General features: G+C 54.4%; 2 protein-coding genes across 2 annotated transcripts in view; one reads left to right on the forward strand and one right to left on the reverse strand.

Moving 5' to 3' along the window:
* Nucleotides 1–8,280, forward strand: part of RSPH14 (radial spoke head 14 homolog) — a 61,551-nt gene extending 53,271 nt beyond the window's left edge. The window contains exons 5-7 of the mRNA XM_007451059.1: nt 5,648–5,873; nt 6,517–6,653; nt 8,042–8,280. Coding sequence (XP_007451121.1) covers nt 5,648–5,873; nt 6,517–6,653; nt 8,042–8,280 — 602 coding nt within the window. The remainder of the gene's footprint in view (nt 1–5,647; nt 5,874–6,516; nt 6,654–8,041) is intronic.
* A 153-nt stretch (nt 8,281–8,433) lies between these two features.
* Nucleotides 8,434–24,063, reverse strand: part of LOC103083836 (sodium/glucose cotransporter 1-like) — a 108,056-nt gene continuing 92,426 nt past the window's right edge. Inside the window, 7 exon segments of the mRNA XM_082930902.1 lie at nt 8,434–8,530; nt 12,930–13,093; nt 13,148–13,386; nt 15,724–15,823; nt 18,661–18,716; nt 18,719–18,866; nt 21,218–21,386. Of these exon segments, the coding sequence (XP_082787028.1) occupies nt 8,434–8,530; nt 12,930–13,093; nt 13,148–13,386; nt 15,724–15,823; nt 18,661–18,716; nt 18,719–18,866; nt 21,218–21,386 (973 nt within the window).

A 24,063-nucleotide genomic window follows, 5' to 3' on the forward strand; every position in this document is an offset into this window, starting at 1 on the left:
GGGCGGGGCCGCGGCTCCGCGCGTGCCGCGGTCCGGCAGCCGCTGCCACCGCCGCCGGCCCCGGTTTCCCTGCGATCCCGCTGAGCCGAGGCCGGGCGCCCACCTCACGGGATGCGGAGCCGGAAAGCAGTGAATGGCCCCGGCCCCGCCCGTCTTCCCGGCCCAAATTCGAACCCTGTCTGCCCTTTCTGAGCTCCGCGACCTTGGACAACGGACTGACCTCTAATGAGCCTGTTTGCAAAGTGGGGCTAGTGGCACCTGCTTCCCTGAGTTGTCGCGACAGTAGGCTAGGACGTGTGAAAGGGCTGTACAAATCCTAAAGGTTTACGCCGGTGACGTTTTGCAGCGATGGGAGGGGGCATTAGTCATCTTTGCTGCTCGCGCCTGCAGCGGGTAAGGACTCTTCAGGGTCCCTGGCAATCCTGGCCACGGAAGGTTGCCTTAGAAGGGAGGACAGGAGGGGGGCCCAGGAGCGGTCCCCCAGACCAGAGAGGCGGGAGGGAGCCAGCTCAGTTGAGGCTAGGATCCCATGGGCGCCTTTGGGAAGCTCACAGAAGGCATTGGTACTCAGCAAAATGCACCAAAGGGCGCCTGCCAACTTCTGCTTTCAATTTCAGGGGGAGCCAATCTCTGGGCCTCAGAACCAGGAGCCCCTCACTCCTGTGCATTAGAGACTCAGGCCAGAACCAAGACATTAGTTCCACTCTGTCCTTTCCATCACTGTAACCTGAAGCTCTGTGCACCCCAGAGCATCCAGGTAAATGCAGATGCTCCCGGCTAACAGTTCCCTATCACCCTACACCTCCACGGTCCTATTACTAGGATCACCCCACTGGTGGGCAGAAGCACTGGAACGGACCGTTGGCAGAGGGAGATAGGGCCAGGCCTGTGGTCAGAAGGCAGGGACCAGCTCTGCCAGCTGGACACTGTGGCATCTCAATGTCATCCCCTAACCGCTCTGAGAGTGTTTCCTCTGCTGTGAAATGGAGACCATTGCACTGCATCCCCCAGCGAGGTTGCCCACCTGTGAAGGTGTTGCCTAAATGGTCAGAGACAGGACAGATGTTGGTGATGGGCATTTTGAGGCGGACCTAGACTAGACCTGGCACATGCTGGCTCGGGGTGGCCCCTGAGGACCAGTGGAAAGTGGCCGACTCTCGGGGGCTGCTGTGTGCATGTCCTCCACACTGCCAGGCTGGGTCAGGCTGGGCCTCTGCCCAGAGGTCCACTCAGAGGCCAATGGCCATGGTAGCAGGAAGGAAACAGGCACAGGCCCTGCCCTGCGGGTAAGTTATTTCAGCTGGATGAGAGTATACCCTTGGGTGAGTTATTTCACCTGTATGGGCCTCAGTTCCCTCTTCTATCAAAAGGAGACAAATATAACAATAGATGGTCCCTAGAGGGTGATTCTGACAGGAGATACATGTTGACACATGTTCAGAGATGGTGAGGGCAACTGGGGTACCAGGGGTCAGAAGTGAGCTGTTTGCAGGGGCAAACCTAGCCGCAAGCATGGGAAGACCCCGCACAGCAGTCCGGATGTGAGATGAGGGGCTAGCCCACGGAGGGGCCCAAGGGGCTGGCTGCTGCCCCCTCCCCTGACCCTGGAAGTGAGAGCTCCCCCAAGGTCAAGCAGGGACTGTAAGCCATCAACCAGCAAGCATTTACTGACGACCTCCTCTGCGCTCGGCACAGTCCTAGCATTTAGACAGACCCAAGCCTGCCTGCTAGACCCTCTGCACGATAGTACCCCTGTGATGGTTGTGCGAAGCCTGGAGGGGGAGACCCATCAGGGCTCTGTGGCAGGGGGAGCAGGATGGAGGTGGCCCATGACCTGGGGCGGGAGGAAGCACGTTCCACGATGGGGAAGACGCTGCGCGTGAAGGAGTGTGAGGCCTGGACGAACCCAGAGGACCAGTGTGGCCAGAGCTGTGAGGATGCCACAAGGCCAGGTTAGGGTGAGGCAGGGAACAGTCGCAGCGGGCTGGTGGCCCTTGTGTAGGATTGGGGTGTCGGCCTAAGAACCACTGGAGAGTTTGAAGATTAGCTTTTTAAATTCGAGAAGGAGGATGGCAAGTTTTTGTTTCATGTTTATTTACGGTAGGCCTGGTCCCACAGGGTGCATCGTTCTAAATGCAGAATCAAGTAAAAATGTCAGCTAGACAGCCCTGAGAAAATAAGAAAGCGGAGAAGTCAGTCCATGAGGCTGAGTTCAGCCTAGGCCGGGGTATGGCCGGGCAACCTGGCGTCAGTGGATGGCCGTGTGGTGTCTGCAGCCTGAGAGGAGCTGCCCCTGGTGGAGGGGAAAGGGGGGATGGTGGGGGCCAAGGACCACGTTGTGGGGGATGCCGGAGGGAGTGGGGGTGCTTGCTAAGCCCATGGAGGAGCAGCCAGAGAGGTGGAAGTGGGGAGCTGAGGTCCCAGGGCCACGGGGGGAGTATCCCGGGAGGAAAACATGGTCAGCATGTCACATGCTATTGAGGGGCCGAGTAAGCTGAGGACAGTGAGGGTTCCTCACAAGCAAAGGCAGGCACGGGGGTGGGTGGGGTCTGTGGGGGACACACGAAGCTAAAGCTGGGCGGGCGGGTTGAGATAAGGCATGGTGGGGCCCGGGCGCCAGGCGCAGATGTGTGCTCCCGGGGCTGAGTCCTCACTTGCCAGGAGAACGGGACCGGGAGACCACAGCTCGGCTCCGAGGAAGAAAGGGGAAGGGGGCTCTGGTGATTGAGCCCACCCAGCACCTCACCAACCAGCAGGGAGAGCTGGCCGACAAGGGACCCTTTGAGGTGGCCCCCAGGAAATGGCCAAACCTCAACCCCAGGGGTTCCACTCCAGGGGCATAGTGACCCTCAATCCCAGCTGAGCTTTGTGGCCCATCAACCAGCCCATCCTGGCCCAGTAGCCACGCCAGTCTGGGCCCTTCCCGAGCACACTCGAGCCTCCTACCGTTGCCCCTCTGCCTCACAAGGCCCGGCTCCCTGCCCCTAGGACCTGGAATTCCTCATCTACACATGTCAACCCGGGCAGTAATGACCGGTCCGGGAGACTCTCCCACTGGTCTCCCCACTGCCCGAGGGTGCCCCCTCCTGGCCAGCTCTTCTCCATGCCCCACCTGTCCTGCTCACCCCAACCCTGCCAGCCGGGTCTTAGGCTGTTGGGGGCCTGGTGGGTTTCTCTGATTTGTTTATTTTGGGGGGGTCTGTGCACCATCCCACCCCAACTAGAACAAGGCTTGGCAGATCTGGGTTAATTATAAATAGCCAGGCCTGCGACTCTCCTTTTAGCTGAAAAGAAGCAAAGTGAACGAGCAGAGAGGCACACCCGGCACGCGTTTTATTTTTAATCTCCCTCTGTCTCAAAATGAACTGGGTCCCGGTGCTCAGCATTTCTAGGAGCAGAGGCCCAGGACGAATGCCTGGGAAACAAAAACCCAGGCGGCTGAAGGCCTGGTCTCTCCCCATCTGCTGTGTGACCTTGGGCACTAGAGTTGCCCCTCTGGGCTTTGGTTTCCTCACCAATCGGGGGAGCAGTGGAGGTGATCACCTCCAGCTTCCGGCCTTGACTTCCTCCCTCTGCCCTCCCCCTAGCCTGTGCCCATCCTGTTGCTCCCACAGCAGCACCTTTCCCTGGGCTTTCCCGGGAAGCCCAGACCTGGGTGCAAGTGAGGCCACCATCAAGCCCTGATTGACAATGCACAAATCCCTCACCCCCTGCCTTTGCTCAGGTGGCCCTCTGTCAGGAACGTTATCCCTCCATCGGTCAGCACAGTCCTTCTTGGAAGGTCAAATTGTCACCTCTGCCCTGTGAGCTGGACAGTGGCCGCCCAGGTCGTGGCCAAGCGAGACTGTGGCCGGGGCAGGCAGGTAGTCTGGGGGCAGGTGCCTGAGCCGGAACTGGAGCCAGAGCAGGAGGCCCAGATGTGCTGTCTGGTGGTGGCCCGGCCGGAGGGCAGGGCTGAAGGGGAGAGAGGCCCCAGGCCCCCAGGAGAGTTGGCTTCGGGACCACTGACAGGTGTTCCTGCAGGGCAGGGACTGTGCAGCTTTTATCTCTGTATCCTGCTCCTCAGCCCTCAGCCCCAACCGCAGGCTTGACTGCAGCTGGAACTCAATGTTGGCGGCATTTGGGAGACTCTCGCTGTGCCAGGCCCGGGTGTCTGGGCACATGATGACAGTCCCTTACACAGAGCACTTTCCCACCCCCTACTCCACAGGCACTGCACAACCCCCTTCCAGGTGGGCTTGTATTAGTAATGAGGAAACCAGGTTCAGAGAGGGTAAGTAACTTGTCTAAGGTCACATAGCTGGATGCATTTAGGAGTCCAACCTAGCCTTTTTTTTTTTTTTTTAAATCTGTGTATATTAAATCTTAAAAAGCCCAGTACTCTTGAAGCAGCAGGAAACTGCTTTTCCTGTGTTGTGAGCACCCTGAGAACAAATGGACAGAGCTAGCAGCTCCACCCGACACCCCAGTGAGAAGCTGGCCGGGGGCACTGGAGCCTCTGGACATGCTGCCCTGACTCTCCACCCCCTAACCCCAGGCACCTGCCATTTGATGTCCTCGGGGAGTGAGGGTGGAAGGCTGGGTGGTATCTTCAAAGAGGAAATCCCTGGTGCTAATTGGCACTCAGAGAACTTTAGGCTAATGAACCTGTTTACTTGTCTCTCTAGAGTAAATTAGATAGTTGAGTTGGGGAGGCGGAAGACAGAGGTGTCCACTGGTGGCACCTCCATGGGGGCTGTGGACGGCTTCACGGTGTGCAGCGTGGGCTGCTGGGGAGGCCGGGGAGAGGGTGGGCTGTCGGGCAGTAGTGACACCTAGAGCGGCAGGGAAGGGCCACCCTCCCCGGTGCCCACTCTCTTTCTGTGGCGGCCGCTCTACCAGCAGTTCTGGGCACTTGTGAGCATACTTGGGCTGCCGCCTGGGCTATCTCTGGGGTCTCCTCTGGGCAGTCAGCCGTGTACTGACTCCCCACGTGGCAGTAGAGGCTGGAAGGAGTTAGGCAGAACCGTTGACAGTGGAAGGGGGGTGGCTCGCTGCATTTTCTCCCAGCTGTGCCACGTGGAGCCCCCTCCCTGAGCGCCACCAGGTGCCTTTAGACCCCTTGGCCAGACTCTGTGGATTGCCCACCAGCTGTGGTTGGGGGCACAGCTCTTTTTACATAAGATGCTGGCCTGTTCACTCTAAATCTTCCACCTCAGACCCCACTGCAAGCTTTCTTCCTGTCCCCACGGCTGGCCAAGCTGATCTGCGGCTCCAGCATCACAGAGATGTTGCAGATGGGAAGGAGGGGATCGATGGGTCCCCCATCCTTCTCTCTGCTGCACCATGGTTGGCGGGGGAGGGAGGCTCCCCGTGTGCCTGGGCCCTGCAGAGGTGGCTGCTGCTTCTCAGGCCGCTGTTTCAGGCTGGTGCCCCCAGTAACAGGCAACCAAAGGCTGGACCTTTGGGGTCCTCGTGGTTCTCACCCCAGCTTGTCACCCACGGCCACATGCTGGCTGCTTGGGCCCCCTGCCTGGCAGCAGGAGCGGGGGATTTGCAATTTATCTTGTCAAATACCACCCCCTCACCGGCCCTCCGGCTCCCAGCACAGGTGACAGGTGGGGGGTGGCCCACTGGCCCACCCTCAGCGCCCGCTCCTGTCCTGCAGGGGCCAAGGGCATTGTCAACAGCAGCCTGATCCCCTCGCTGGTGTGGAAGCTGCAGAGGGAGGAGGAAGGGATCCAGGAGCTCCTCCTGGACACGCTGGCCGCCTGCCTGATGGAGGACGCCACCGAGGCACTAGCCAGCCAGGTGGTGCCCCTCCTGAAGGAGAAGCTCCTGAGCGCCAACAGCAACGTCCGCAGCAAAGCAGCTCAAGCACTAATTGCAGTCAGGTGAGGCCTGGTCGGGGACAAGGGACGGAGCGGGGAGGGCAGGAGTGGCACCCCAGGCCCCTGCTTCCCCTCACCTGCTTGTGCCCTGGGGGAAGAGGAGCCCTCCACTGGGGCACCTGCCTGCCCAGGCCTGGGTTTAGCCCTGACAGTCCTGTGTCCCAGGAAGCCCCCACTCCCGGGAAAAACAAGAGGGCTGTCCTCCTCCCATGAGGAAGGCAAGCACAGGAGGTGCCATCTGCACACTTAGACTTCCTCCGAGGAAGGTGGTGGCTCCCTTCACAGGTCAGGACGTGGAGCTGCGGGCGTCCAGTCACTAGTGACCGAGTGTCACTGTGATCACAGTCTAAATCCCAGCCTGGAGCCTGAGGATCACAGAGCCTCAGAGCTGCTTTAGCTGTGGCCACTTCCCTTCATTTCACCACCCCTGGCTCCTGGGTCTGGCCTTCTGTGGCCCCAGGCCGTGCTCCCAGGTCGTCTGAGTGTCGGGGTGGGACCCACACCTCACACCAGTGCTCCTCTGCACTCTGGCGTGGCCGCCAGCGATGGTCTCAACACAAGTCCTTTCCCCTGGTGTCCCCCTGGGGTGGTCCTTTCCCCCTCTTCCTCCAAGTGCAGCCACCCAGCTGCCCCCTCTCTGGCCCAGCATCCCCCTGGAGGGCAAGAACCAGGTGTGGCAGCACGACGTCATCCCCATCCTGGTGCACCTGCTGAAGGACAAGGAAGAGGAGGTGCAGGCCAGTGCAGCTGGGGCCCTCATGTACGTCACAGTGACCACCAAAGGTGAGGCTGCCTGCTGGCTGGGCGTCGGTGCCTACAGGGTGGGGGGTCACCGCAGCCCCCTAGCAAGCTGAGTACTGCCCCTCCCTGGTCCCAGGCTCCGCCCTCTCCTTCCAGGCCACAGAGGGCCCACCACCTGGGGCCCCTCCCTGTTATTCCCTCTGTTCCATGGTTTTGGAATTCTTGCATCTGACCCAGGCCTCTTGTGAGCCGAAATTCTGGGATTGATTCGTTTGCCACCCATGAGTCTGTTATGCTGAGGTCTAAGCAAACACTGGAGCCCTTGCTTCTGCCGTGTTTCTTGATCAATGTTACTTTTTTCAGTGTGGAGGGGGCGCATAGGAGCGTAAGGCTACCTCCCCCATGCGGACTCCCAGCAGCCAGGCTTCCATGCTCAGTCACCTGACCTGGGCAGTAGGAAGGGCCTGGGCCCTGAAAGCTGTCTGACCTTCCCTTGCCTGTGCCAGCCCCATGCCCTGAGCTTCCTTGCTGATCCACGGAGAACTAACTACCTGGGCCTCTGATTCTCAATCAGCAGTCTGCAGATCCCCCCAGAGCTGGGACTCCTTGCCACTCCTCAGTTCGTCCTGATGGTGAAATCTGAGACGCACCAGGCGGAGAGGTTGTGGCCTTCCCAGAGTCCACAGCCCCCTTCTGACTGATCGTGCAGTCAGGGTGCCGACCCCCAGTGTGGGGCTCCCCATGAGCGTGGATCTCGCGGGCGTCCTCAGTGCAGTCAGTGTCTTACCTGGGCTTCCTGTAGGAATGCTTGGAGGGCTGGGGGGCTCTCATGGGGCCCGGACAACATGGGAATTTGGGGGAGGTGAGGTCACTTCCCTGAGCTAGCACTCCAGCCGAGGAGCCCTGAGCCCCTAACACAGGCCAGGCTCTGTGCTGGATGATGGGGACCCAGACGTCTCAGCCTCTGCTGTCTGAGGTTGGCAGGGGCGGCAGAGTGAAGAGTGACCTGGGGGAGACAGTGGGCACAGTGTGGGGGCAGAGCATCCTCTGAGAGGGGAGCTAGCAGGGCAAAAGGGGCTGGACGGTCTGGCAGCAAAGAGCAGAGTGCTCGGTGTAGGAGGGTTGGGGGTTGGGGGCAGGGGGCGGCAGCGTGGCATTTCAGCGGGTGAGGGGGTGGGCAGCAAGTAAGGATTAAGGAGGGGCGTCTCCCCTTCTCATTCGATTGGATTTTAATTTTCAAAAGACCCCTCATGCTGCCTTGAGAGGACTGGGTTGCGGGACAGGTACCTGGTGGCTGGGGAGAAGCCGGCTGGGGAGCTTGCGGGGCCCAGGCTGGGGGCAGGGAGGGTGTGGAGCCTGCGTTGGGAGGGCTGGGGGGCAAGGGAGGTGGGCAGGGAACCCTAGGAACGCCTGGCGTTGGTGCCCTGCAGGGAAGTATGCGGCCCTGGACACGGAGGCCATCCGTCCGCTGCTGGAGCTACTGCACTCATCCTTGAGCAAGGCACGTCTCAATGCCATCAAGGTCCTCACCATGCTGGCCGAGGCCCCCGAGGGCCGCAAGCTCCTGCAGTCCCACGTGCCCACCTTCCGGGCCCTCGAGGAGGACACCAGTGCGGCTGTGCAGCAGGCAGCCCAGATCGCCGTCAAAGTCATTGAGTGGAAACCTTGAGTCTCTTACTGGCCCCACCTGCTGACTCCATGCTCGAATAAACGCGCTGAATCTCTTTATATTGGTCTGAATGGCACCTGATGTTTCTGGGGCAGGTCACGTCTCTCCTCTCTCTGCTGCCAAAGGGGAAATGCCGGGCCCAGAAGGACAGGGTCACAGGCTGAACCCAGGGTCCAGGGCCGGGTGCGAGGCATCCCTGCTGTCTGCTGTGGTCGAGTCCCCTGGGAAAGCACAGAGCAGGGCCAAGCATCTAGGGACAAGGTGGGGGCAGGGAGCTGGGTGGGGGAAGGAACAGCTGGTCCAGGCAGCACTGCCTGAGCCAGACGCTCAGTGAACAGGCCCATGGGGTGTGGCTGGGTGTGGCCCTGCTCACCAGGTCTGCCCCCTCCCCACATGGGGCGACAGGAAGGAAGGTCACAGGTACGACCCCAAGTGGGCTCTTGCTGGAGGAGGGTCAGTTGTAAGAGGCCCCCACCCCCGCCCCAGGGATGAGAGCTCAGAACAGGGCAGCTCCTTAAGGTCTTCCCCCCAAACAGCTGTGTTCTCCAAAGCCAAGTCACCTGCATAAGCTCAGGCTGGCCTGAGGCCGACCTCCCCCCCAGCCCTCCCCCTGTTGTCTGCCAGGCCTCCCTCCAGAGAGCTCCCACCTGTGCCTCCACCTGCCTTGCTTCTCCCGCAGTGAAACTGGCTAAGGAGGCTGGAGAGCCCTCGGCGGGGTGCGGGGGGCGGAGGGGAGGAGAAGCCAGGCTGCGGCGGGGGGGGGGGGGGGGGGGCCCAAACCTCCTAAAGCCTGTGAGCCTGGAGCCCGTGCTCTGCAACCAGAGAAGCCACCGCAATGAGAAGCCCTGCTCCGCAAGAAAGAGAGGCCACTGCAGTGAGAGGCCTGCGCACTGCAGCAAAGAGTGGTCCCCGCTCTCTGCAACTGGAGAAGGCCCGCGCGCAGCAGCAAAGACCCAGCGCAGCCAAAAAAAAAATAAATAAAAATAAATAAATAAGTAAAACAAAGAAATTGGGACATTCGGCGGTGGGGGGGGTGAGGCATGGGGACTCCTTGATCTCCCCGACCCAACCTGTCTGGTGGTCTGGCAGGGCTCTGACCTCTGTTGGAGAAGCTGTAGGAGCGGCTCAGCTTCAGGGCTGGCCTCGTTTGGGCTGAGCCGAAGCCTTAATCTCCCCCATGAGCTTTCCGAGGCTCCCTGCCTCACACCAGGTTTCCCTTGTTACATCACCAACCAGCAGCCACACTTCCTGAGGGACAGAACCTCCCAGAATAGACGCTACCCGCAGAGCTAGAATCCCCAACTGAGTGCCTTCTTGTAGTCCTTCCAGTGCCTGGGGCCTTCACTTTCCTAGCAGAAACACAGAGATACTTGCATCCTGGGATTCCAGGATTAGCCCAAGCAGCCCCTCTTGTACTGGGAGGGACCTGCTGCCGGGCCCAGCTGGGGTTTCGGGTTAAATCTCATTCTCAAAAAAGGCCCTGTAAGAGGAAACCTTTCCTCCTTCAGGAAAACAGGGGCTTGAGGGTCTCCACTTCCTCATCCTGCCTCAACCATAGCACGCTGGCTCCACCCTTACCACCTCCTTGAAGGGCTCTGGACTTCTTGCTGCCAAGTTCCTGTGCTCTTTGTGTTTGGCCTGAGTAATAACTCAGGCGCAAGTGCTCCCTTCCTGTGGCGGCTGTCTTGGTCCTCCTCCCAGGGCCCTGGTTGTGCCCTCTTAGTCTCCTCTGCAGAAAGAACCCTCTTTCTTAACCTGACATCTCTGTTTGCTCTCCTGCACAATCTCATCTGCCTGACTTGGGCTTCCTCTACCAGGTTCACTTCTTAGCTAGGCTGGTCCACTGTCTTCTCTCCCCTCAGTCTGAGTCTCTAGCGCCAGCCTCTCTGCTGTGTTCTGGACCTTCCATCCAACTTAATACTTACCCTTAAACGTCTCCAGGCAAAAATTAATATCAGTCCTTCACAAACCAGTTAAAAAAAATAGAAGAGGGGACAATTCCTAATTCATTCCATGAAGACAGTATTACCCTGATACCCAAACCAGACAAAGACCTCATAAAGAAAGAAAACTATAGACCTCTATGAATATAGACACAGGAACTCAACCAAATATTAGCAAACCAAATCCAGCCACATGAGAAAATCATTATACACCGTGACCAACTGTAATTTATCCCAGGAATGCAACGTTGGTTTAATACGTGAAAATGAATCAATGTAACGTGTAAAGAAAGAACAGGAACCACATGATCATCTTAATAGATGCAAAAAAAGCACCTGACAAAATCCAACACCCATTCATAAAAAAAAAACCCAAACTAAAACAAAATCAAAAACTCTCAGCAAAATAGGAAAGAGCGGCATTTCCTCAACAGGATAACAACTGCAAAAACTCACTGCTAACATCATACTCAACGATGAGGAGACTGGATGCTTTCCCTCTAAGATCAGGAATAAGACAAGGATGTCTGTGCTCACTACTTCTATTTGGCATTGTACTGGAGCTTCTAGCCAGGGCAGTTTAGGCAAGATAATGAAATAGAAGGTATCCACGTTGGAAAGAAAGCAGTACACTATTTCTACTTGCACACTACATGATTTTATATGTGAAAAATCCCAAGGAAGACACTTAAAAAATATTAGAACTAATAAACGAGTTCAGCAAAGTTGCAGGATTTTCTGTACATGAGAAATGAACAAGCTGAAAATGCAATTAAGAAAAGGGATAGGGGACTAAGAGGTAAAAACTCTTATGTATAAAATAAATAAGCTACAAGGATATACTGTACAACAGGAAATATAACCAATATTTTAAAATAACTATAAATGGAGTATGACCTTTAAAAATTGTGAATCACTATGTTGTACACCTGTAACTTATATAATATTGTACATCGACTATAACTCAATTAGGAAAAAAACACCTCATTTACAGTAGCATCAAAAATACCCAGGAATCAATTTAACAAAAGAAGTGCAAAACTTGAGTGCTGAAAACAAAACACTGTTGAAAGAAGTTAGAAGACTTAAATAAATGGAAGGACATCCCATGTTCATGAAGTAGAGGACTTAACATCGTCAAGACGGCAATAAGTATCTTCATGCAACTCAGACTCCACATGTCTTCTCCTGCACCTGCTCTCTTCCAGTGTGGCTTGTCTTTGGAATTGGTACACCCTCTGCCCACATGTTCAAGCAAGAGAGTCACCCCTGGGCCCTCCCTCCAGAAGTCTAGTACTCTGAGTCCTGTTACTTCTAATTGCTGGCTTCTCTTGATGCTGTTCCCTTGTCTTTTCTTTTTTGCTGCTAACTTGCCTGGATTCCTCTAATAGCCTCCTGGTGGGTGTTCCTGCCGCCCTTTCATCTTCCAGCAGCAGCCAGCAAATCTGATCCCATCCCTTCCTGGCTGAAGCTGCCAGGGACTCAGGATCCCAAAGCACCTGATGCCTGCAGGTCCAGCCCCTGCCCACCCTGCCCTCCCTGCCTCCCCACCTCCCACGATTCTGCACTCTGGCCTCTTCACACCCCTGGCTCGCCCTCTCTTCCCACATGTTGTCCCTCTGTTATCCAGCTAGCTGACCTCCCACTTCAGTCACAGGAGGCCTCCTCCCTGCGGGCGCTCCTGCCATGTGCACGTGCACAGAGGGCCCATTTACTCGGTCCCCTGGCTGAGCTCAGTCTCCTCCTCTGTGAAATGTGGTTGATTCTGGTCCTTCCACATGGGGTGGCTCCATGGCTTGAACGTGATGATAACCTAGGCAGGGAAATAGCGGGCCACACTAGGTGCTGGCCATCACCGCTCATGTCTCATTGTCTACTTCCCTAGACCATGAGCTCTGTCCATGCCTGCTTCCCAGCAGTGCTGGCACATAGTAGGCACTCAAAAATGTCAGCTGAAAGACTAAACGAGGGATGGTGGGCTGGTCCCAACTGCACCTTCAGAGTGTGAGTTTTGCAGTGTTGGGTGGGCCTCCCCCAAATCACTTCAAGGCATCTGAAACTTTTTCTAAAGACCCAAATCATTTATTTTGGTCTAAGAAGAAGGAAGAGGAAGGGGTGGCTTAGGGAGCTTCTCCCAGAGACACAGCCCAGGAGTGGTCTATACTTGACAGCTAAAGGGGATCCAGCCCCTGGGCCCAACTCCCAGTAGCAGGCAGACTGGGAGGAACTGGGAAGAGCTCAACAAGGAGGGAAGTTTCCTCTCCACCTGCCCTTTAGGGGTGCAGCCAGAGCTGAGCCACAGGGAGGCCTGGTCCTCAGGCAGAGACCGCCTCAGCCCCACCACGGGTCCAGGCAGGAGCCAACGTTTCCATCCGCGGCAGCCTTGGCGCCAGCTGGCCTGTGTGGTCGTCGGCAGTAGGCACAGCCCCTTGTGGGTGGGACCCTTGGCGCGAGGAGGAGCATCTTTGCCAGCAGCCATACCTTTACAAAGGAGGAGAGAACACAGCAAACGGAGGTGGGTATAGGAAGGAAATGGTGACAGTAAACACAAGCAAAACCCTCAAATATATCCAGAGATAAAAAGCCAAAATTAAATTTAAAGTGAAAGCCAGTGTTTGTGCAGTGGAGCCATCTGGAGAGAATGACTCATTGCACAGAGGACAGATGTGCTCATCTTCGGTCTCTGCCCTCACCAGTGGGCTTCACCGCCCGTCAGCCTGCAGCGTTGACGCTGCAGGCGCGTTTTCATCAGTGTGATCCTTGGTCCACGTCTGTGGGCCTCCCCGTAGGAAACGTTTCCTCCCCTCGACGATGAGGGCGTTTGCAGGAGGCGGTTGTTCGCCCGTTCCCCAGACGTCCCCGCAGGCTGCCTAGAAGTAGAAGCGGCAGAGCACTGTGAGTGATACCAAGAGGAACCCGTGGACCTTGGGCACTTTTCTCCAGTGGGACATCTCTGGCATGTCTCGGAGCTTTGTTCCTTCCAGCATGTCACGCTTCTCTGTCCCTTCAGAAGTGGCACTGTGCTGTGTCCCTTCCATGTCACCACACTCCATCTTCTGCACGACTGCCTCTTCCGGGGCGAGTCTGGGGCCTGGCAGTGGCTCCAGGCTGCAGAACACATCCCAGGCCTTCCAGAGGCAGCTCCTGGCCTCCTTAAATATGTCTGGAACAGAGGGAATAGGCACAGGTCAGGAGGCTAAGAGGCCACACACAGGAGGGGGGTCTTTCTAGGGCTCACATCTCAGTGGTGAGGCCGGCAGAAAGCCCAACAGACTGGCTCTAATGTCTCCACAATCCTCAGCCGCTGCTGCAGAACACCTCTCACCGCCCTCAGAGACACGGAGCGGGGACTTGGGGTGTGGCCTGGGCCATGCTTGCTTGCACTGGCAGAGCCTTCAGCTGGCCCAGAACCCCGGCCGTCACGGGGCAGGCCCTCCCCGCTGGGCTCTGGAGGGCCCACCCCTCCCATCTCTGGCACACGCCCAGCACAGCTCTGTAGGTCTAGGGCAAGTGGCTGCTGCTCTGAGGATGGAGAAAGCCCCAATTGCTCTGCTCTCCTCAGCAACCTTGGGGCGTGTCTTCTCCAGGTAGGTACCAGTCTCACAACCTGGTCCAAAGTAAGGCCCTCTGGGCCCTTGAAAGGGGAATCACTGGTGTTTTCTCCAGGAACGGGGGAAGTCTAGGAATTATGGGCAAGTTTCTATTCACATGTCTGGACCAAATCAGTGAAATGTCTCACTCTGGGGCTTAAATATCCCTCCAGTGTCTGGTAGTGCAGCCCACGCTGGCCGCTCCCAGGCCTGCTCAGGCGTGGGTCAGCACCACGGCCAGCTCCACACACACGTGAGCCCAGCCGGTCTGGGAATGGATCCCTCTTTGATGATAAGACAAGCACACCTCAGTCTGAGAAGTGTGCACTGTGACCTGTTCCATGTTTCATCCCCTTGGGCAGCTACCATGCCAGCTGTGTGTCCTGAGGCTGGGGCAGCACCAAGGATGGCGGAACCCGTCAGCCAGTGACGGAGGGGCCTGTGTTACAGGGGAGGTGCTGCTGCCAGAGGACCCCAGAGACGCAGATACCTGCTGCGGTGCTAAAAGGTCCTGAGCGGCACATGCTGGTCCTGTCTCGGTCTCTCAGAAGTCCGGGTCAGCACACCATCATGCAGCTGCCAGGCCCAAAAAGGTTGTTGTATATCAATGGCGACTGATCATGTAAACACAGCCCAAGGGCTGTATGACGGGAGATGGGACAGACCAGTGGCCAAGAGCACACGCTTTGGAGTCAGACTGCCTGTGTTCAAATCCCAGCTCCACCACTGCCTGGTTATCTTTGGAGTCCGGGGCTGACTACTTAAATGTTTGGTGCCTCAGTCCCCCCATCTCTGAAATGGGGATGATAATTGTACCTGTCACACATAGGCATACTTTCCACAGTGCTTGGCACATCCCAAATGGGCAAAAAGTGTGAGCCACTGTCATCATGGCATCCACCCACGATTGTGGACGAGGGAGAAGAGGAGCTGGGAGGTGCCCCCAGAACAAGACCCTGGCACACGTGGCCCCCAACGGGCAGTTCCTCTGTCCCTGAGGGAGAGCAATCCTGGGAGCCCTGTACCCTCCAGGGGCGCGGGGCAGCCTGGCTCAGGAGAGGCCACTCCCCTGCCCTGCAGGTGTCGGGAGAGGGTCCCAGGCCCCTCTAGGCTCTGAACGTTCCTGGCAGGAGTGGAGAGGGGGCCCCAGGACTCTGCCTCTCCCCAGGCAGGCCTTCCCTCCCTCCCTCCCCCAAACTCACAGTCCCCCCAGACTCTCTGCCCCAGACTCAGTGCTAATCTCATTAGGTCTTTATCCCTGTTTGCATCAGGGCCTCAAGAGGTGCAGGTCACCCTCCCTGGGGCCCCCGCACTCCGCCTCTGACCCTATCTGCTGAGAGCTTTCCTCTGGGCCTTCTGGGACCCCCAGGCCCGAGCCTCTCCTGGAACTCTGTCTTCTTGCCCCAGTGAAACTGGCTGTCCTTGGCGGTGTCCCCCGGCGCCCTCTTGGGTGCGGCTGCTCCCTCCTCCTTGCAGAGGCTCCCGCCCACTTCCCAGAATCCCTCTGGGTTTGAATCCCTGTGTGAGGCTCTGTGACCTGCTGTCCCTCCCCTGTCCCCAGTGCCTCCTCCCCTCCTGCTGAGGCACAATGTGATCTGTGTGGCTCGGTGGATCCCTCCCACCCCGGCTTAAACGCTCCTAGATCACCAGACACTTGTGTTTCTCTGCCCCTCACGGACCCTTCCCTCCTCCCCTGGCACCTGCTGATGCCTCCCATCTGGATCTCTCTGGCCTGGACCGCCACACGGATGTCCGAGAGGCATCCCACCCTCGACAAACACCCACAAGGCATCTTTGGGAAAATGAAAGACAGGGCCTCTGCCTGGAAGCACTTCTGGGAGTGGAGACAGCAGGGATGGGGGCAAGGAGCAGCACAGGCCTCTCCGCTGGCTTTGGGTCTCCCTTCTTACCTGGCCGTGCCTGCTGTGCGGGGCTCTTCCCTTGTGTGTCTTTGTCCAGATCGACCCTTTCCTCTTGGCTGTTCCATAAACTCCAACAGAGGCGGCGTAGCTGCGGGGAGAGCAGGCGCATGCCACCACCCAGGACCCTGTCACGCAGGCCTTATCGTGCCACGGCTCACAGATGGGCACCAGGGTCTCGAGGGACTGAAAAGGGTCGTTAGACTCCAACAAGGGACAGAAGGAACGTGGGGTGGGGAAAGCAAGGCGCCTAGGAACCCTGGATTTCAGTGCTGGCTCTGGTCCTGTGTGGTTGTGCGGCTGCCCAAAGGTGACCTCAGTGTCTTGGGCTGGATGGTAGGGTAGGAGGCAACACTCTCAGAGCTTCCTCCAGTAACTGAGGGTCTAGGAAGCTGTGCCCTTCAGGGTGGGAGAAGCTGCTCATCACTCTGGTCTGCTGCTTCTGGTGGATGGGCCCGCAGGGTAGACCTGGGAACTGCTTTCCTTCCAGGAGCCCCTCCTGGCTGTCAGAGATGAGCACTCACGCAGCCCAGAGGAGGCCTGACCTGGTTCACCTGGGGTACCTGGATGACCTGGTCCCCAGCCAGGCTTAGTCGCTCAGGCTCAGCAAGGCATTTGCAGATGCAGAAGGGGAGCATCCCTTCCCTTCTAGTCCATTATTTTGTTCTCTTCCTGAAAACACACATGGAGACTTTGGGAAGTAAAATCCAGTCAATTGCTGTTGCTTTTTTGTTTTTGCTTTTTTCGAGGGTTGCGGTCAGCAGAAGCACAAGTAAGTGAACATTTCCACCAAGCCTCTCCCGGAACAGGTTTTAATCTATTATACCGGCTTCGGCATATTTGAATCTCAGCACCACCACCCCTCCCACTCTCCTAAACATAGCAGGGATGTGACTGAGCAGCCCCTCCAAGCCCCGCCTCTCGGACTAAGACATCAGTAATGAACCTGCTGCCGTGTCAGTGACAGAGACTGGGTTTAGCCTTGAGTTGCTTCCTGGTGGTGCTGTACATCTGCATTTGCCTTCCCAATTACACGACGAGCCCTGTGGACCAGGCCGCTGGGCAGGAAGAACATGGGATCGAGTGTGGTTCCACTTCCCCTGGTAGCGCCCAGTGTGCAGCACAGACACTGACCCGAAAGCACGGTTCCCCCTTTGCCTCCCTCCCCTCCTCTCCAGAGCACCTGTGCTGCTGGGCAGGAAAAGCACTCGAGCACGTGGCTGCCTGAGAAGCGGGCAAGACCAAAAAGCTGAGAATACAAGAGCAGCAGCAAAGAAGTCAGACAAGTCGACCATTAAGACCCTGAGAGACAGGAGCTTGGGTCCAGCACCCACGGCTTCTCCACGTGCCGGGAGCAGGGCAGGGGACGTGTGGTGGGCGAGCTGTCCTGGGCACTCCACCATCCTCCCCACTTGCTCCATCCCAATCCCACAGGGCTGTGTGCGAGAGAGGAATGGGTCAAAAGGAACTACTGAGCAGAAAGGTGGCCAGAGGGGAGGCAGCCTTCCAAGTTCTCAGCTCTCACCCAGACCCCAGGGCACACGGGTCTCACAGACCCGCCTCCCTTCTGAACTCCTCCTGCCCTCACCTCAGACACCTAGGACCCTTCCTGCTGCTCTTCGGCTCAGCCAAGCCCCTGTCCTGCTAAGCCTCCTGGCCATGCCCATGTGGGTGACGCGATGGAGTCTGGTCAGGCCCAGTCCTGCTGCTGGCTAGTTTTGGTGTCATGAACAAGTGACTTGACTTCTCTGAGCCCAGGCTTTTTATATTCCAACTGGGGTGACTGACACCTGCCTCCTGGGAGGGGGGAAGTGGCCAGGAAAGGAGAATGAGGCGTGCTCAGCCACCAGCCACAGCACTGCCAGCATTAGTGTCCCCCCTCCTGCTGGCTTAATCCCTTCTGGGTGGGTGGCAGCTGGGACTGCCCTGATTACATTAATTCACGCTGAGGTTAGCAACCTTAGCACTTCAAGGAAATTTTGTATTGTAAAAACCAAACTTCCCATTCTCAGTGAATACTTAATTGGAGGACTGTTGGAAAGCTTTTTAGTTTAGTTTTTAAGGCAAGGAGGTTATTTGCCTATTTCTAACCCAACCGTCACCCCACAACCCCCAGCCCCAGCCCCCCCACCCCAACTCAAAATGTCATTAGCAGCCGTGGGGACCTGCTGCCCAGCTGCCAGAGGCTGGCAGGGTGTGTCGCGGCCCTCACTTGTTCTGAGGTGGGCGAAGGAGCTGAGGACCTGGGAAATAGAAAAATATCTTCTGTTTTGAAGATATTTCAGGAGTGTCTTGTTGGGAATGATCTTTTATAAATGGCTTACTAAGGATTTCTTACAGAGTTATTCAGTAGCTGATAAATTGCTATGTCTGTATCTGTAATTTGTCCTGAAAATTCAGAGGACAAAGCTGTTTGGTAAACGGTTCCTATGGTCATATGGACAGACCCCAGTTCCTGTGGGCCCAAGACCTTTTCGGCAAAAGACAAATTGAAATGCCTGCGGGTGAAGTGTAGCTCAATACGCTCTGGCTAGCTACATCGCAGGGGGGTTCAGCAATACATTTCACCCACACCTCAGTCACGGCCCCTCTGCTTTCCTCCTCATTGGACACTCTCCTCTCAGGCTGTTTCAGTGAGGCACTTCCCACCTACAACAGTGTACAAGGATGTCTCTTTCCATTATGGGATCTGACCTAGAGTAGAGCACTTGATTATATAAATAGGCATCTCCCTCTGAACACGAGTACTCCAATCCTGAAAATCAGATATTATATGCAGCAAACACTAACCGGGCCACCCCCCTCCCTGCTTTCAAAAAGAATGCAGGAATTCAGCCACTTTTCTCCAAAGCTGGCAGAGCCAACTTGTGGTTCACAGGGACACTGGGACTGCGGTGGACCCCTGAGCAACCTCATGGCAGCACTTACATGTTTATCTGGAATCGGGTCTGTGAACAAGGAGATCCCCAGGACTGATGGTGACTGAGGATGACGGCAAAGTAGAGGCAGTGCACGCCGCAGATGATCTGAGGGCACCTGCTGTTTGTCGAGCAGCTCCAGGCCCCGTAGGCAAACTTGGACACCATGCGGCAGAAGCCAATCAAAAGTCCACCTGTCAGCCCCCAGAAGGCACCCTGCCAAAGAAGGAGCCCCGGGAGTCGCCTGGGAGGAAGACGGGGAATGAGATAAGCCATCCTCAGCCTCGCCTCCTGACCAGTCTAAACTGGTCAGCTAAACTCAGCCTAACAAGGGCTTCACATGCCTTGCAGAAGCAGAGTCTTAGCACTGCGAGGAGATGACACCTTCTTGGGCTGAACACAGACCGAAGATGCGTGGACACTCTCTTAGGTCAATCAGAGAACTTAGGAAATACTGGAGACAGTTTTAAGTTAGACGGTGAAGACACATCCCAAACATAATGTGTCCAAAGAGACCTCAGTCTTGCCTGTTGCTGTAGGGGCACCTCCATTGCCCTGGCAGTTCAGGCAGAAACCGCAGGAGACATCCCTGGCCCCTTTCCTTCCATTCTGCCCTACCACCAGTCCATCAGCAAATCATCCCATCGTCTCCACAGTGACCACCTCAATCCCGATCTCCCACCTTCTCTCACACAGGTGGAATCCGTACCTGGTCTCCTGCTCCCCCGCTGTCCAAGAAGCCGGAGTGATCTCTTCAGAGCATGGATTAGGGAGTGCCCTGACTCTGCTGAAGACCACCGCGGCTTCTCATGGCTGCCCTCAGAAGCAAGTCTCATCTGCTCGAGCTGACCTCACCTGGCTCCGCCCTCTCCCCTGGTCAGGCTACTCTAGCCACTAAGCATGGCCTCTTCCTGCATGGCAGGCCTGCCCACTGTGCTCTCGGCCAGGCCTTTGTACTTGCCCTTCTTTCTGCTTGGTTCTCTCTCTAGATCTTGGTGTTTCTGGCTCATCCTCCAGGATTCAGTTTCGAGGTCACTTTCTTAGGAGAAATCTTCTCCCACTACCTTGGCTAATGTCCTTGTGCTCCCCCTGCCCTCAGCACCTACCCTGCTAACCTCCATGATCCTTTTTGACTTTTAAACAGCACTACACCACTCTCAGAAATCTTATCTGCTCATTGGGTATCATCCGTCTCCTCCAACTGGACAGTCCACTCTTTAAGAGTGAGGACTTCGTCTTGGTCCTAGAGCTGCATCTGGAGCCTGTCTCAGGTGTGGCTGGATGTTGGAGGAGGAAGAGGATACAGTATGTGGGAAGCATCTTGGAGAAAGAGCTGAAACCAAAGGCCAGGTGCGGTCCACAGGACCCATTTATTGAAGGAGGCGCGCAGAAAAGGGAAGATCTAGAAACACATGGGCAGCAGAAGCCAGATGAGGGTGGGAGAGAAGGCCTGGAGAAGTTCTCTAGGTCAAGGAAGGTAGACACAATATGCTGTAACCTTGGACCAGGGGTAGCTGGAGAGCCACTGACAAGATCCCCAGTTTCCCTTGGTGATAGGCCCCAGTACTGCAAGGGTGGTGACCATCGCCGGTAGGAGGCAGGTTCTCCTGACTGCCTGCTCCTCTGCCCCTGCCCTTCCCACGAGAGCACAGAGAAGAGCATCTCCAGAGCCCAGCAGCCCCCCACCCCATTCTCGGTGCTCAGTTGAGTCCTGGTGAGCTAGGCAGAGCAAGAAGCACTAGCAGATTTGTCTGGAGGATTGAACACCTGACATGGGCCTGCAGGAAGCACCAGCCAGATGGAGGTGGATAAAGATATTCATGGCAAAGCAAAGAGTCCATGGGAATGAAGAGGGGCCAGAAAAGGCACGAGACAGGCAATCAGCACTGCAAGTGGTTAACAGTAGCTGGGGCCTAGGGACTGTGTATGGAGAGGGCCAGGGCTGAGAGGCAGGCAGGAGCCAGGTCACAGAGGCACCGTGCTCGGGAACTCATGCAAGGCCCAGCTGCTCAGTGCTGTTAGGAGAAACAGGTCAAGATGTGACTCAAATAATGAATGAAAATATTCTGGCAAACTGTGCTTTCAGTCTTACTGATGAAATGATCAAACCATTAATTGGGATCTTTATTTAGTTTTAAGTGTGGCTGGAGGAGATGCTCTTCATGCAGGGAAGGTGGTAGGAGCTCATGACTGAACATCCCCCTGTGAGTCTGAAACTTCTGAGCAGGAAATATCCATGCACAGAGGCAACAGAAGAATATCCTCCTGTGGCTAGATGAGCATGCAGGAGGATCCCACACACTTTGCACCATCTATGGCACAGTCAAAAGTGGATTACATTGCAAAGGGAAGAAAACAAATCAGAGCTTGCCTTTCCCCTGCATGCATGAGGGAGCTCGGACCAAAGCTGCCCAGGAGTAAATCGTCTCTCAGAAAGCAAATGATGCAACGGTGTCAACTCCTGAAGCACAAGAGACCCTCTCAGGGCAACTTTTGCAAAGATAGGTATGATGTGAAGGCAAGCCCTCACACTGTGCCATGCCGTGGCCATGCAAACTCCCACCTACGTGCTCAGTGATTCTCTTGCAAAATATGGCAAGCAGGAAGATGGCAGCAATGGGCGGCGTCAGGTAACTTAAAACTGCTTGCATGTATTCAAACAGTTGTTCCCTGTGTGCCATTTGTATAGCAGGGACCCATGCAATGGAGACAGCAAGTAAGATTATAACAAAAAACCTGTAAGTTAAACCAAAAGTCAACAGCAGTTTTATGAGTTTTTCACCTGCCAATAAAATATCTACAAACCATAAACTATTAGCTAGTTTTAATTATTCCTTAGGTTAAATTCAAGTGCCCATTCATAAGTGTGGCAGAGGAGATAGCCATACCCCTAAACATTAATAGGACCATAGGGCTGCAGGCAAAAACCCTTCATCTTCTGGACAAATAAAACTGAGGGTCCATTTTCCTGTTACTGGGTCATGGGTAGATTTTCATCACATTTGGAGACTGTGTTGGAATGGCCGTGCTTAAAATATATAATACCTGGGGCTTCCCTGGTGGCGCAGTGGTTAAGAATCCGCCTGCCAATGCGGGGGACACGGGTTCGTGCCCTGGTCTGGGAAGATCCCACATGCCGCGGAGCGGCTAGGCCCGTGAGCCACAACTACTGAGCCTGTGCGTCTGGAGCCTGTGCTCCACAACGGGAGAGGCCGTGACAGTGAGAGGCCCGCGCAGCACGATAAAAAAAAAAAATTAAAAAAAATAAAAAAAAATATAATACCTGGAAAATATTAATTTCTTCAGGGGTAACACATTTCTAAAGATTTCAGATGGATTAGTACGGCACCTGATTTTAAAGATTTGCGTAAACTCCCTTTAAACCCTTGGTTGTGCATGTGGGGAAGAACTGCCAAATAGTCCACCAACAAGCAACTGTTGGAAGGCAGAAAAAGCTGAGTACAGGTTTCATTGCCTGCTTATAGCAGGGGAGATAGAAATTGGAGTTTGAATCTCATCAAGTTAGAGGGGCTAGATCATGCCCCAGTCAGGCTTTTCACTGAAACCTCAGGCTTTTCACTGAAACCCCTGAATGTCCATGCCTTAGAAGCAGAGACTATTTCCCAGGACTAAGAACTTGCTATAAGACTAGAGCAAAACTGAAACAGAGTCACACTAACAAAGTATAGAAACCAGGCCTCCACAACTTTAAGGGGATCAACTAGTAATTTACCTGCATGCTTGAACAAAAACCAATATTCTTCAGAGGAACATGATCCAGAATTTCTATAATGTATTATCTACAATGTTCAATATATAATAAAATTTTCTAGGCACATGGAGAAGTAAGAAAATGTAACCCATAGTCAAGAAAAAAGCAATCAATAGAAACTGACCCCAAGATGGCTCAGGTATTAAAATTAGCAGACAAGGACTTCAAAGCAACTACTGTAGTTATGTTAAAGGACTAAAGGAAATTATAGTTATAAGTGAACAGATGCAAAATCATGACAGAAAACTGGATACTAGAAAAAATTTAAAAAGGAACCAAATAGAAATTCCAGAACTGAAATTCTGGTTAAAAATATGAAACAAAAAATTCACAGGTTGGCTTTAACAGTAGATTGGAAATGGCAGGAGAAAGGGGCAATAAACCTAAAGGGAGATTGATAGAACTCTAAACTGAAGAACACACAGAAAAATTTTTTTAAATAAAGAGAGCCTCAATGATCTGTGGAACAATATCAAAAGAGCAAATATGTGTGTAAGCAGAGTCACAAAAAAAAGAGATGAGGGATGCAGAAGACAAATATGCAGAGAAATATGGTCAACAATTTCCCATATTTGGTGAAAACCATTAATTTACAGATTCAGAAGTGCAGAAAACCCCAATCAGCACATCATAACAAAACTGCTGAAAACCAAAGATGAAGAGAAAATCTTGAAAGCCCAGGAAAAAAGACACATTACATACAGAGAGCAGTACTATAAATTACAGACGACTTCTCATCAGAAACAAGAGGACAGAAGAGAATGGAAGAGCATACTTTAAAGTGGTAAAAGAAAAATACTGTCAACTCAGAATTCTACATCCAGCAAAAGTATCCTTCAAAAAATAAAGATGAGGGCTTCCCTGGTGGCGCAGTGGTTAAGAATCTGCCTGCCAATGCAGGTGACACGGGTTTGAGCCCTGGTCCGGGAAGATCTCACATGCCACAGAGCAACTAAACCCATGTGCCACAACTACTGAGCCTGCGCTCTAGAGCCTGAGAGCCACAATTACTGAGCTCGCATGCCACAACTACTGAAGCCTCCGCACCTACAGCCCATGCTTCACAAGAGAAGCCACCACAGTGAGAAGCCTGTGTACCTCGCCCCAACTAGAGAAAGCCTGCGTGCAGCAACGAAGACCCAACACACCCCAAAATAAATAAATAAAATAAATAAAAATTTTAAAAATAAATAAAGATGAAAGAAAAACATTTTCCAATAAACAAAAACTGAGAGAGTCTGTTACTAACAGACCTGCATTACAAGACATACTGAAATTCTTCAGGGTGATGGGAAATAACACAGATGGAAACTTGAACCTAAAAGAAGGAATGATGAGCACCAAAAGAGTAACATATAAGATGCTACACATATATTTTTTCTTATTTTATTTTCTTTAAAAGGCAGTTGACTGCTTAAGGCAAAAAATTATATCACTATCACTGTATTCTGGGGTTAATAATGGATGTAGATGTAAAATATATGACAACTATAAAATGAATGATGAAAGGGGAAAATGACATATACTGTTGCAAGGTACTTACATTTTACATAAAATGATACAATATTAATTTTAAGTACACTAAGATAGGTTAATAATGCCTATTAATGCCTAGAACAACAAAAAGAAATTAAAATATAA

Source organism: Lipotes vexillifer, unplaced genomic scaffold (genome assembly GCF_000442215.2).
Source record: "Lipotes vexillifer unplaced genomic scaffold, Lipotes_vexillifer_v1.1 scaffold1783, whole genome shotgun sequence".
Taxonomy (NCBI): domain Eukaryota; kingdom Metazoa; phylum Chordata; class Mammalia; order Artiodactyla; family Lipotidae; genus Lipotes; species Lipotes vexillifer.